General features: G+C 41.7%; 1 protein-coding gene across 2 annotated transcripts in view; it reads left to right on the top strand.

Moving 5' to 3' along the window:
* Positions 1–11,657, top strand: part of GABRB3 (gamma-aminobutyric acid type A receptor subunit beta3) — a 282,816-nt gene extending 271,159 nt beyond the window's left edge. The window contains exon 9 of one of the 2 annotated variants that reach the window (XM_059879080.1): positions 7,128–11,657. In XM_059879080.1, coding sequence (XP_059735063.1) covers positions 7,128–7,466 — 339 coding nt within the window. In that variant the 3' untranslated portion in view covers positions 7,467–11,657. The remainder of the gene's footprint in view (positions 1–7,127) is intronic. The other variant, NM_001099380.2, reaches the window with a different exon arrangement.
* The last annotated feature ends 1,339 nt before the right edge of the window (positions 11,658–12,996 follow it).

The raw sequence follows: 12,996 nt of genomic DNA, 5'->3' as shown, positions 1-12,996 counted from the left end.
TGGAGCTATGTACAGGCCAACAGCTTCAAGATCAGATCAGATCAGATCAGTCGCTCAGTCGTGTCCGACTCTTTGCGACCCCATGAATCACAGCACGCCAGGCCTCCCTGTCCATCACCAACTCCCGGAGTTCACTCAGACTCACGTCCATCAAGTCAGTGATGCCATCCAGCCATCTCATCCTCTGTCATCCCCTTCTCTTCCTGCCCCCAATCCCTCCCAGCATCAGAGTCTTTTCCAATGAGTCAACTCTTCGCATGAGGTGGCCAAAGTACTGGAGCCTCAGCTTTAGCATCATTCCTTCCAAAGAAATCCCAGGGCTGATCTCCTTCAGAATGGACTGGTTGGATCTCCTTGCAGTCCAAGGGACTCTCAAGAGTCTTCTCCAACACCACAGTTCAAAAGCATCAATTTTTCAGTGCTCAGCCTTCTTCACAGTCCAGCTCTCACATCCATACATGACCACTGGAAAAACCATAGCCTTGACTAGACGAACCTTTGTTGGCAAGGTAATGTCTCTGCTTTTGAATATGCTGTCTAGGTTGGTCATAACTTTCCTTCCAAAGAGTAAGCGTCTTTTAATTTCATGGCTGCAGTCACCATCTGCAGTGATTTTGGAGCCCAGAAAAATAAAGTCTGACACTGTTTCCACTGTTTCCCCATCTATTTCCCATGAAGTGGTGGGACCGATGCCATTATCTTCGTTCTCTGAATGTTGAGCTTTAAGCCAACTTTTTCACTCTCCACTTTCACTTTCATCAAGAGGCTTTTGAGTTCCTCTTCACTTTCTGCCATAAGAGTGGTGTCATCTGCATATCTCAGGTTATTGATATTTCTCCCGGCAATCTTGATTCCAGCTTGTGTTTCTTCCAGTCTAGTGTTTCTCATGATGTACTCTGCATATAAGTTAAATAAGCAGGGTGACAATATACAGCCTTGGCGAACTCCTTTTCCTATTTGGAACCAGTCTGTTGTTCCATGTCCAGTTCTAACTGTTGCTTCCTGACCTGCATGCAAATTTCTCAAGAGGCAGATCAGGTGGTCTGGTATTTCCATCTCTTGAAGAATTTTCCACAGTATCAAGAGTCCTTTCTAATTATTGTATGTAATTAATTATATACAATTAATGAATGTAATTATTCATTCACTCATTCATTTTCAGTGATATCTCTTGGGATTGTTTATCGGTCTGACCAGCAGTGTCCTCAGATGGCACCTCTGTCATACCTGGGAACCAAGCGGCTCAGGGGCTGCGACTGTCCTTGGGCTGATAGACACTGGGTGACACCAAGGATGTGCACCATCATTGTCTTTCCTTGTGTCCTGTAAGAGATCTCAGAGCAGTGTCTGCAGGGGCTCTGCAGGCCACCAACTTGCCTATGATGCTATTGAACTTAATGTCAGACCATGAGTGTAGATTTCCCTTATATTAACTTAGTGGCGGTGTTCACATAGTCACTTAGTTTCTCCTGAGACCAGTGGTGCAATGGAAATTCTGACCTTATTTATTTGTGCTTCTGTTTGTTCCTGGGTTGTTTCTATAACTAAGAACCAACCATCTTCAGTTGTAATGCACGTGTTAATAGTTACAAGCCTTATGATATTTTTCACGTTGATCAAATGGTATTTGAATTTCATGAAGTGGCAGAAAGTCTTGCCAAGGAATCAGGGCTTCAGGCTTGACACCATTCCTCTTACTAAAGAGCAACATTTTGTTCCTCACATGACAAATAGTTCCTCATTTTCCTAAAACTAGAGTATTTTACTTATTTTGAAGCTTTAAGTAGAGAATAAGATATTAACAGTGTGCCAATCTGATGACAGATTCTTGGAAGAAACTGAAAATCCCTCTAGGATACATTCCACAGGAGATGTTTTTCATTTCTGAATGTTTCTGGGTTATAGAGCAAGAAGAAAAAACTACATTGAAATCTAATTATAGTAGATATAAGACAAATTTTCAAAATAAGTGGTATTCATGAAATGCTTTAGAAATTATGAGTCATCACTATCATTCTATACAGAGCATTTTCACAATCCCATCTGTTTTAAAATTTAAATTCTAAATGATAGGAAAAGATTAGCATCTCTTCTAGAAATATTTTTTTAAATGTTTGGTTTCTGAGATTCAATGAATTTTAGTAACCTTTTAATTCTTGCATAAAAAACATACCTTCTAGTTGTTTTGATGTAAATTTTCTACACACTGGTTCATGTTTAAATAAAATCTATGCAAAGGTAAAACTGTGTCAAAAACAGCCAAATTAATTTACTCTGCTGCTACTGCTGCTGCTAAGTCGCTTCAGTCGTGTCCGACTCTGTGCGACCCCATAGATGGCAGCCACCAGGTTCCCCCATCCCTGGGATTCTCCAGGCAAGAACACTGGAGTGGGTTGCCATTTCCTTCTCCAGTGCATTAAAGTGAAAACTGAAAGTGAAGTTGCTCAGTCGTGTCTGACTCTTCGCAACCCCATAGAGTGCAGCCTACCAGGCTCCTCTGTCCATGGGATTTTCCAGGCAAAAGTACTGGAGTGGGGTGCCATTGCCTTCTCTGGATTTACTCTGAGGTCTTACTAATTCCATATCTATTACATATATATATTCAAGTTCCTTTCAACATAATGGAACAATAATGTAGCTGTTCACTCACTCTGAAATGGAGTGACGCAGTTATTATTAGTTCTCCCACGGCTTCAAGGCAGCCACAGGTATCAGAGCACCCAGGCACCCCAACTTTGTAAATGTTGATGACCTTGAGTTCGGCTTCTCTCAGGGTGGGTTTCCTTTACTGGAATCCAAGGGTGCAGACCTAGACTCGCCTTTCTGAAGTTCTTTCCCATCTGCACAAAACTGGCCAAAGGGAGGAGGGAAGACAGAATTCATACAGATTTGTCATTAAGTCTTGAAAAATCAATTCAACATCCAGTTGACCTTACTTTTTGTGTTTTTTCACTCTCCCTTTGGGCTTCCTGGAATCCCCATATATCTTACTATCTCTTTGCCTTTCTCTTATCTCAGAATCCCTCTTCTTCATCCACATCTTACCCTCCTTCAAAACTTAAGCCAGATGTTCTTCTCTATGATGTTATCCTGATTTTGTCTACCATTTTTTCCCATCCTGCCTCTGTCATTCTCCACTCCATGCAGGTGGTCTTGTCCCTGCTCTTCCAACCTCCAGGGCATATGCTCTATGCTCAGGAGATGGCAGGCCACATTTCACTGGGCCTTCTGACCTAGATGCCATCCCATTCTTTGCATCTACCAAAGTTTGTGCCAGAGCTGGATGTGGTAAGTGCCCAGGGAATGTGTGTCCATAAATGAGTGATATTTGTCATCAGTTTGGTACCACTGAACCCATGTGTTTTCTCATTCTCCTAGAGTCAGAGGAAGGGAGAACCATTCATAAGCATACCTGTTTTTAAAAAATTAAAACTACATTTAAAAAATTTTTATTCAAGTATAGCTGATTTACAATATTGTGTAAGTTTTCGATATACAGGATAGTGATTTAGCTTTACGTACATGTATACATATTTTTTTCCAGGTTCTTTTCCTTGATAGGTTATTACTTTACAATACTACGTATAAAATAGATGTGTGTTCAGTGACTCAGTTTTGTCCAGCTCTTTGCGACCCTATAGACGCTCCTTTGTCTACGGGATTCTCCAGGCAAAAATATGGAGTGGGCTGCCATGCCCTCCTCTAATAAAACAGATAAACATATTTTTAAAGCCAGGTGAAAATCTGAGTCATTAGAACCACCAAAGTCCATCCTGATAAATGTATCACAAAATACTTTCTTCTTTAAGAAAAGACTTTTCTTTAATTGGTATTTTGTTCTACAAAAGCATCATAATCCCAAAATTTTGATAAAAGGAGCTTTGCATATGGCATTTTTAGTAACTAGAAAGAGATGGCATTGTAGGCCTTATTTTAAAATGTGCTTTAAGAGTAATAAATATGCAATGTCTTCTAAACTGCATTTGCTGATTATTTGAAACTCTTCTCCTTGAGACAAGGACCTTCTCTTACTCCTCTGTGCTTCTGGGTAAAGCCCAGTTCATCTGACCCATCACACTCACCTCTGTGTTGCCTTAAGAGCCAACTGCCCACAGCTTCTGAAGCAGGTCCAGATCACCCCCTTCTTAGAGAGGGTGCACACCCACAGCTCCTGGGTGGTCTCTGTGGAGGACGTGCTATTGCCCAGTCCCTTGCTGGTCTTTCCTTTGCTGTCTCCTCCTGTTTCAGCCATATTTTTATTTACCTGTCAGGCTGCTCCTTCCCACATGACTGAGCTCCAAACCACCAGATACTTCATTGATCCCCAAAATGGGAAAATTGACTTTTTTGTTATAAGGATTTTACTGAGAAATGATGAAAAGAACAGATATGGAACACAGGTTCTTACAAAGGTCTATTATTCCCAGTACTTTTGAGGTTCAAGCACCATTAAAAATTTCCCTCGACTGAATTGAAAAAAAAAAAGAAAATAGAACTATTGCTCTTCTTTCACTCTGTTCCTTCCCCAAGAACAGGTCTTCATAAAAAGCCTTCTCCCTAGTGCACATGGTGTGATCGTGGTCTGTTTGTGTCTCCCAGGACCCCCAGACTGACTGCTTCCACTTCCAGGGGACATTAGATGCTGGGGGATATTGAACCCAGCCAGGCTAATGTGGGCCGGCTGCTGTGCCCTGAGTCCACGTTGTGATTGTTTCTCCAGGGAGCTTAGGAAGGGCCAGGTGGGAGCAGGGTGATGAGTAACTTCTCCACTCCTTTCCCACCTTCTTAACTGCCGAGATGCAGAAGGGACCAGGCGGTGGTGAGACATCGCTGAGCGTCCAGCGTCACCTAGAGGACATGCAGGAATGGGTTGCAGTAGCTGGCGGGGAGCAGTTACTCACTACCTCCTGGCATTTCTCTCCCAGACTGCCCTCAAAAAACAGAGGCCAGTGCAGTGCACACCAGCTAGGGTCTGTCTCTTCACTTTCTCCCTTCAAACCCATCTTCCTTTTTTTATTCTGCTGCTTCAGTTGGGTTTCAGAAATATGTCACTTTTATTTCTCACTACCTAAAGGGTAAAGGGGAAATTCTTTTAATAGCTCGACTCTGATCTGCTTCCCATTTATCAGGTGTTCTTTCTTGTAATGATAAGGTGATAAGCAGATGAGGATCACAGGGATGAGAATGACAGTCACCTCCTCTCTCTCCCCTGAGTGTGGGCCAGGAGTTGAGTGTGTGCATCCATTCTCTCCAGGACTTCAGTCCCACTCAACTAGTTTGCCCCTTTCAAAACATTTCAGCCACCCTTCAAGGCTGTGCCTTGGTGTTTCTCTGGCTCTTTGCCTGAGAAATTTGTACTCATTCTTTAAGGCCCAGTTCAAATTCATCTCCCCTCTGAAATCTTCCGTCTTCTCTCCTGTACTAGTTTTGATTGTTGCCATAACAATTTACCACAAACATAACATTTAAAACAACACCCAAATATTATCTCATAGTTGGTTCGGTCAGAAGTCTGAGTACAGTAGGGCTCAGCTCATTGGATACCATGGTTCCTTGTGGTTGTAGAACTGAGGTGGTCTTGCTGGCTGTGGGCCAGGGCCTGTCTTTGCTCCTTGAAGCTGCCCCCTTTCTTTCCAGGCCTTTCCTGTAGTTCTCTCAATCAAGGGCAAATCTACTCTTTATGCTTCCAATTCCTCTGGCTTTCAATTTCTGCCATGTCCTGGCTTTCTCTTCTGCTTCAAGTTGGAGAAAATTATCTGTTTTTAAGGTCTCATATGATTAGATTGGGCACACCTGGATAATTCAAGCTATATCCTCTCTCTGTTTGCAAAGTGCCTTTTGCATAATTTATTCAAATGGCTCGGGAGAAAGGGGTGACATCCTAATGACTACATCTCTCCTTCCCCAAGCATAATTGGATGGTAGGGTTTCCCTGATAGCTCAGTTAGTAAAGAATCTGCTCACAATGCAGGAGACCTGTGTTCATTCCCTATGTTGGGAAGATCCCCTGGAGAAAGGAAAGGCTACCCACTCCAGTATTCTGGCTTGGAGAACTCCATGGATTTATTTATCATTTGGGGCTTCCCTGATAGCTCAATTGGTAAAGAATCCACCTGCAATGCAGGACACCTTGGTTCAATTCCTGGGTCAGGAGGATCTGCTGGAGAAGGGATAGGCTACTCATTCCAGTGGTCTTGGGCTTCCCATGTGGCTCAGCTGGTAAAGAATCTGCCTGCAATGCAGGAGACCTGGGTTCGATCCTTGGGTTGGGAAGATCCCCTGGAGAAGGGAAAGGCTACCCACTCCAGTATTCTGGCCTGGAGAATTCCATGGACTGTATAGTACATGGGGTCGCAAAGAGTCCGACATGACTGAGCAACTTGCACTTTCACCAAAACCATGATGAAGGTATCTTTGAGTCTTTGTTGGTGCCTCTGTGCCAGGGTCTGATGGCCACTGGATGTTGATCACCCTTCCTGCGTCTGGGTCACTTTGGGGTTTGGGGCCATCCTGCCTGCACTCCTGTACAAGCCCCTACTCTTAGTGTTGGGCTTCTTCTCTCCCCTCCTCACCTCCTGAACTTCTCCCTTAAGGCCTAGCCTCAGACCTGGTCCCTGAAAGTTTTGTGGCAGACCAACAAATAAAATGGACCAGTGGTATCATCATGAAAGGTCTGAAGCTATATTTAGCACAAAATAAAATGTTTTTTTTTAAGTTTGGCTCCAGTGTGAGAAGGGACTCTAGCCTGTCTTAAATATAGCAGTTAAAAAGGATGTCTTCTGCCAGGACCAGGATTGAGTGAGGAGATCCACCAAAGTCATCAGGAGTGTCCATTCATCACAGTACTCACTTGTATCTTCATGGTGATTTGGGTATTTTTGTTATCATCAAAAAAGGGGACCAATTGACTTCCAAAGAATAGGAGAGTATAGAAGTTTCTAACTTGCAGTTAAGCCCACAAAATGACACTTTACACTAAAACAAAATGCTGGGCTTGCTCGATGTGCAGTTTCTCATAGTATATGTGACCTGATAGAATGACACAAGTCTGTCCTGTCCCATGTGGAAGTTAGGTTTATTGACATGCTACGCTAGCTATCTAAGCATGTGTATTTCCTTCCAATCAGGTGGATGCTCACGGAAATATTCTGTTAACATCGCTGGAGGTTCACAATGAGATGAACGAGGTTGCCGGCGGCGTTGGTGATACCCGGAATTCAGCAAGATCCTTTGACAACTCAGGAATCCAGTACAGGAAGCAGAGCATGCCTCGGGAAGGGCACGGGCGACACATGGACAGAAGCGTCCCGCACAAGAAGACCCATCTACGGAGGAGGTCTTCACAGCTCAAAATTAAAATCCCTGATCTAACCGACGTGAATGCCATAGACAGATGGTCCCGGATCGTGTTTCCATTCACTTTTTCTCTTTTCAACTTAGTTTATTGGCTGTACTATGTTAACTGAGTGACTGTACTTGATTTTTCAAAGACTTCATTTAACACTGAGTGAAATATTACTCTTCCTGTCAAGTTTTTATACCTGTACACACACACACAGACACACACACGCAGATACACACATATATACATACGCAATTGTATATATATGTGAACTTTCTCAGCATATATATAAAATACACGTGTATATGAGGATGTATGTGTATATGTTTATACACACAGGTGTGAGTACCCATGTGTATGTCAGACAAATACACATACATATATACATTTTGCAGCTATGGACAATTCAATCACAGGATGCATATTAAAGAAAGTCATAGTTTTTTTCTTTTTTAATTGAAAGGGACAAGCATTGTCTAAATATTATGCCTTGAGAATGAGGGCGCGAAACACAATATCATCCCAAAATGTGTCTTTTATTATCATAAGATAGATGTTTTAGTTTAAAAATCAGGAAGAAACTTCTTCAAAAACTCATTCAGTGGTATTGCTAGTTTAAAACGAGTCACACTTCATACCCACTCTTTCAGTTTATTAAGCAAAGGCTTTTTGGCTTTCTTGGCGATGGGGTTTGCTTTCGTGGGGCAGACTTTTTCTGTACTGGTTCCGTGGGTGCAGTGAGCCTCTGGTGCATGCTCACCTGTTTCCTAAACATAGGCAGAGCCCACGCTGATGTCTGCATGTCCATCTTTGGAAAGCCCATCGGGGATGGATGGCATTTCATTGTAAGTACTCTGCTGTCCAGTGTATTTCTTTGCTCACTTGGAGTAGATCAGCTTACCCATCTTGTGGGACACGGTGGCACATTTTGGCAACGTTGAGTTGACATTTCAATCACTGAACACGTGCTCCACATCTCTTATGGATTGCTAGGCCTGGCATCTAATGGAAAGCTTAGACGTCTCAGGTTATTTGTTACTCTAAGGTAAAACCACCTAGGATGATTTTCCCCCTTGTTTTTAAGTTATCAATCACTCTTATAACATTGTATGTTAATATCAAATACATTTGCATAATATGCATATATATATGTATATTTTCCAAGATTTTGTTTATGCTTGCTATCATGGCAGCATGCGATGTCATATTTTTCTTTCTGTGATGTAACTACTTTCTGTTCTCTAGAATTAACACTGAAGTGAAAACACTTCTTTTCAGTTTCAGAAACCAAGAAACATCCTCATGCTTTTATTTCTGTATCTGACATGTTTCACAAGCACATCCAACTACTCCTAGTGCAACTAGGATGCTGCAGGAACACGACCAGTCCACACCACGCATCACCCAGGGACCCATGACCGTTCTCTTGAGGCAAAGGAGAGCAACCTGACAACAAACACAGTCACTTTTGGTTCCTTCCAGCCCACAGCCTCATCAGTATTTGGACTTTTTAAAGCTCGTAGAAACAAGACAAGGTGCACCAGTTTCATAGGTGCAACCTTAACTTACTATTTAGATGAGATCTTTCTAAAGAAAAAAAAAAAGAGATGATATATTTTTTGTAAACAATATTTCTATCACAGGCATCCATAAACTGAAATGACTACAGTTGTGCAAACAGATGTCACAGTGAAGTTAAGCATTTGGAGAAACAAAAAAGCAAACTATTCAGGAAAGAACTGCTAAATTGATACTTTATCCCAAAATGCCACATATGCCTCACCCTCTCTGTTCTATCCAAAACCAGTGACCAGAGCCTTGCCCGGTATTCGCAGAGTTGGCCTCAGTTTCCCCGCAGACAGGGGCTCCATCCCCCCTGTGGGGGTTTGTGCCATAGGCCATCCCCGGGAGCTGACCACTACTTGATTTTCTTTGGCGGCTGATGACCTTTAATCTGTCATGTCTGTAGCAGGTCAAACCCACCACAAAGTCTCACGCTAGAAGCAGTGACCAGTTATATACCCTTTCTTCCCTTTCATTCTTATCTTTTTCTTCAGTATCTTCTTCCAACCACTGCTCTCTGGTTTTACTTTTATCTGGAGACAAGTGTTTTCTTGTTCCTTGGCTTTTTTCTGACAATTTTTTCTTGGATAATAATGGGGGATCCTAAAAGTTAAACAGATTGGGAAAAAACCTTGTAAGTGACCTTATCATTGTTAACATGTTAAAGAGAAAAAAAAAAAAAAGGACATTGTGTAGACCTTATCCCTTTCAATACTTCAGGTATCTTTTTCTGTATCAGTGATTCAAGGAGTGAGGTCCACATGCAGAAGAGGGACCCTAAAATACGCATGAATATGGACAAAAGTGTCAGCGATTGATTTTAATGTCCAGTTTATATATTCAGAACTGTGACATTAATTCTATCTGGGAGAAAAGTGATTCAAAACATTTTCGATGCATAGTTGAGGTACCCAACTGTCAAAGGCAGAGACTCCATGGGGCTCAGAAGAACAGCAGTCTATGTCCCAAGGTTTTCTGGATATAAATTTGCATGGTATAGTCATAATAGCTTTTGAGCTTTTTATATGCATTTGGCACCAAGACTGGGATCCACAACTTTGTAGACACTGCAATGATGTTAAACATAATAGCTATACTATAAATAGTGTTTGTAACTACACATACACACACACAAACACACACACATACATACATATATTCTGTAAAAAAAAAAAAAAACTTTTTGAGATCCTTGGGTATGTGTTTGCTTTACTTCATTTTAGAAGAAAATTACTCTTCTAATAAAATTATTTTATAGCTTCTCCATTTTTAAAAGTTGTGAGAAATATTAAGGAGCAGAACTGTGTGCCGCAGGAGAGTCGAGGTTGGTTCTCTGTTCTGTTACAGCGTCCTTTGATTACTGCACAGTAGTTCCTGGAGCCAGTAAGCGCGGTGTGTGGGGGAATCTGAACCCGGACCCTTGACGTAATGTGAGGTGGTTGTTGCCCTCATCCAGACCTCTTGAGTAAGGAGAGAAAAGTTGAAATTGGACTCTAATGATATCTCTTTCTCACAACTGAACATAATAAAAGGTTAATTTTCTAAGTAGTCCTGTCTTTCCAAAAATGCTTCACAGGGGCTCACAGGTTATAGGAGAATCTTGTTATGAGTTTGTTATTGCCCGTATTTGAATATACTTGAGACAATTCCAGAGCCCTACTACATAAAATTCCTACAGAGAAAGATGGATATGACCGAGGAATCTTTACAACACGTGTTGTTCTTGTCTACTGGCCCCAGGACTGTGGAGGGGTTTCGTTGTCTATATCGTGACCCACTTGTTTCCCTCTAAGTGACCTTGGTGTATGTCATGATAGTGTTCTGTCCCATGTATATATGCAGTTCCTAATGCCAGCACTCAGAACTTCGGACACGTTCAGTCATTGACATCACCACTTCTCCCCGCCCAGCTTCGGAATTAAACTTTTTCACCAAGGAGATCGTCCTCTCAGAGGTGATAGCAGGACCTGGGGACTGGCTTTAAGGGGACAGGCCCACTGCAGCTGTAGGTGTTTGTTCTCAGCATCTCGTAGAGAATCCCATTGGTGTTTTTCCCACAATGGTGTCTTCTAAAAAAAAAAAAAAAAAAGGATGTGTCCAACTTTGAATCTCCTGGCTTGAAATCCCATAATTCTTACTTTAGCTCTTCACCTGAAAACCAGTTACTATTTCTGATCATTTTAATGTAAACAAAACTGAACAGTGAAATATTTTGTTACTTGTGGAATAGATTCCGGCTCTCATTTTATGTGAGCTGTGGGTCAGGGGAATTATGGGACAAAGAACTGCCTAGGTGGATTAAATTTTCCCAGGACACAACTAGTGTGCCTTGGATTGATTATTACCTCTTCTACTGCATTGAAAGGTGCCATGTTTTCCTGAAATTCCCAACACCTGGGTAAACAGTGACCTCCCGGAGAGTGACTCATTTACCATGTCTCTCCCTAGGGTGAGCACCAGAAACAATTTTGTCATTCTTGTCTCTTATTTCCACTTCACGAGTCAGTGAGTGTGTTCAAGGTAAGTACAGGATTATTCTAGTAGGAATAGGCAATTGCTGTCATGATCAATTCCCACGTTTACTTCATTTCATTGTAAAGATCACTTAAAATCCAATTTTGCTTAAGCACATTGTTGTAATTTTGGGGGTATTATTTGACATAAGAAAACAGCAGAATTGAGTGATAGATATAATATGAAATTTGTTGATGAATGACTTCAAATTTATTAAAAAAGGACTAACTGACTTCAATATGAAGGCTGATTTTTTTTTCTTCCTTGTCTGTCTATTGTTGAAATAATGTCGTTATTTTAATTCTAGGTATTTTCAGTTGACATGCCCATTTCAGTTATGCTGAAAGTAAGAATAAGTTCAAATCTGACTATGTATGAGACCAGCTGAAGCATGTGACATTTTTTTAAAAATCACAATTTATTTTGAATGTCAAAAGAAAACCAGACACACACAGATCCACGTTGTTCCTGTATTCAAAAAAGTGTTTTCAGAGAGAATTATTTTTGTATTAAAGGCCAGGAAACTAAGTGCCAATAAACTCTGGCACAGGTGGTATTGATCCCTACTCTTTAGTTTTTCAGAACTAAAGGGCTATTTCCCTTGTTTCCTCTCCAGTAGGAAAGTAATAAACAATGTCTCTGAGTGAGTGAATGAATGAGTGAATGAAAAGATCCTCAGACACCTCAAACCAGACAAGGCGTTTATTGACAAACACATTTCTAGGCCCCTGAAAGGCTGCTGGCTCACGTGTACACGCTATAAAAAGAAAGTACACCACAGCCAGTTAGGGTTTAATGGAGGCTTAGCGTCCAGTGTGCCTAAACAAAATAAAACATAATCTTCAGTAATTCTTTACATGTTGTGTTTTCCTTTTTTATCCTATGGACAAGTTTTTTTAACTTCCCTCATCTACTTTGGGGTCCCAACATGGCAATATTTTTTCACACTGTTGGGATTGGAACTTCACTAGGGTACCTTTCTCACTTCATTAGGCTGCAACACTAGTCATTTGAATGCCAAGTTTAAATTACCAGTAACGGCATCCACTTTGGATTGACTAAGAAAGCCTCACTGAATGTAGAGTCCACTCAGAATCCATTCACTCCTGGTCCCAGTGGCTACCACAGGCCATGTACACATTTGACACCATTTCACAGTTCTGAACTACCTCCTTTGTGAAAGTGAAGGTCACTCATTCATGTCCAACTCTGTGACCCCACAGACTATACAGTCCATGGAATTCTCTAGGCCAGAATACTGGAGTGGGTAGCCTTTCCTTTCTCCAGGGGATCTTCCCAACCCAGGGATAGAGCCCAGGTCTCCCACATTGCAGGCAGATTCTTTACCATCTAAGCCACCAGAGAAGCCCAAGAATACTGGAGTGGGTAGCCCATCCCTTCTCCAGCGGATCTTCCTGACCCAGAAATCGAACCAGGGTCTCCTGCATTGCAGGTGAATTCTTTACCAACTGAGCTATGAGAGAAGACCCTGATAAGGAGATAAGGACCTCCTTCTTACCAGCTTCTAAAGGTGAAGGGTTGTTGGCTTTCCTATGAATGGGAAAACTATTCTTCAG

Source organism: Bos taurus, chromosome 21, assembly GCF_002263795.3.
Source record: "Bos taurus isolate L1 Dominette 01449 registration number 42190680 breed Hereford chromosome 21, ARS-UCD2.0, whole genome shotgun sequence".
NCBI lineage: Eukaryota > Metazoa > Chordata > Mammalia > Artiodactyla > Bovidae > Bos > Bos taurus.
Note: the sequence above shows the minus strand (reverse complement) of the source record. Positions and strands in the feature narration are given on the sequence as shown.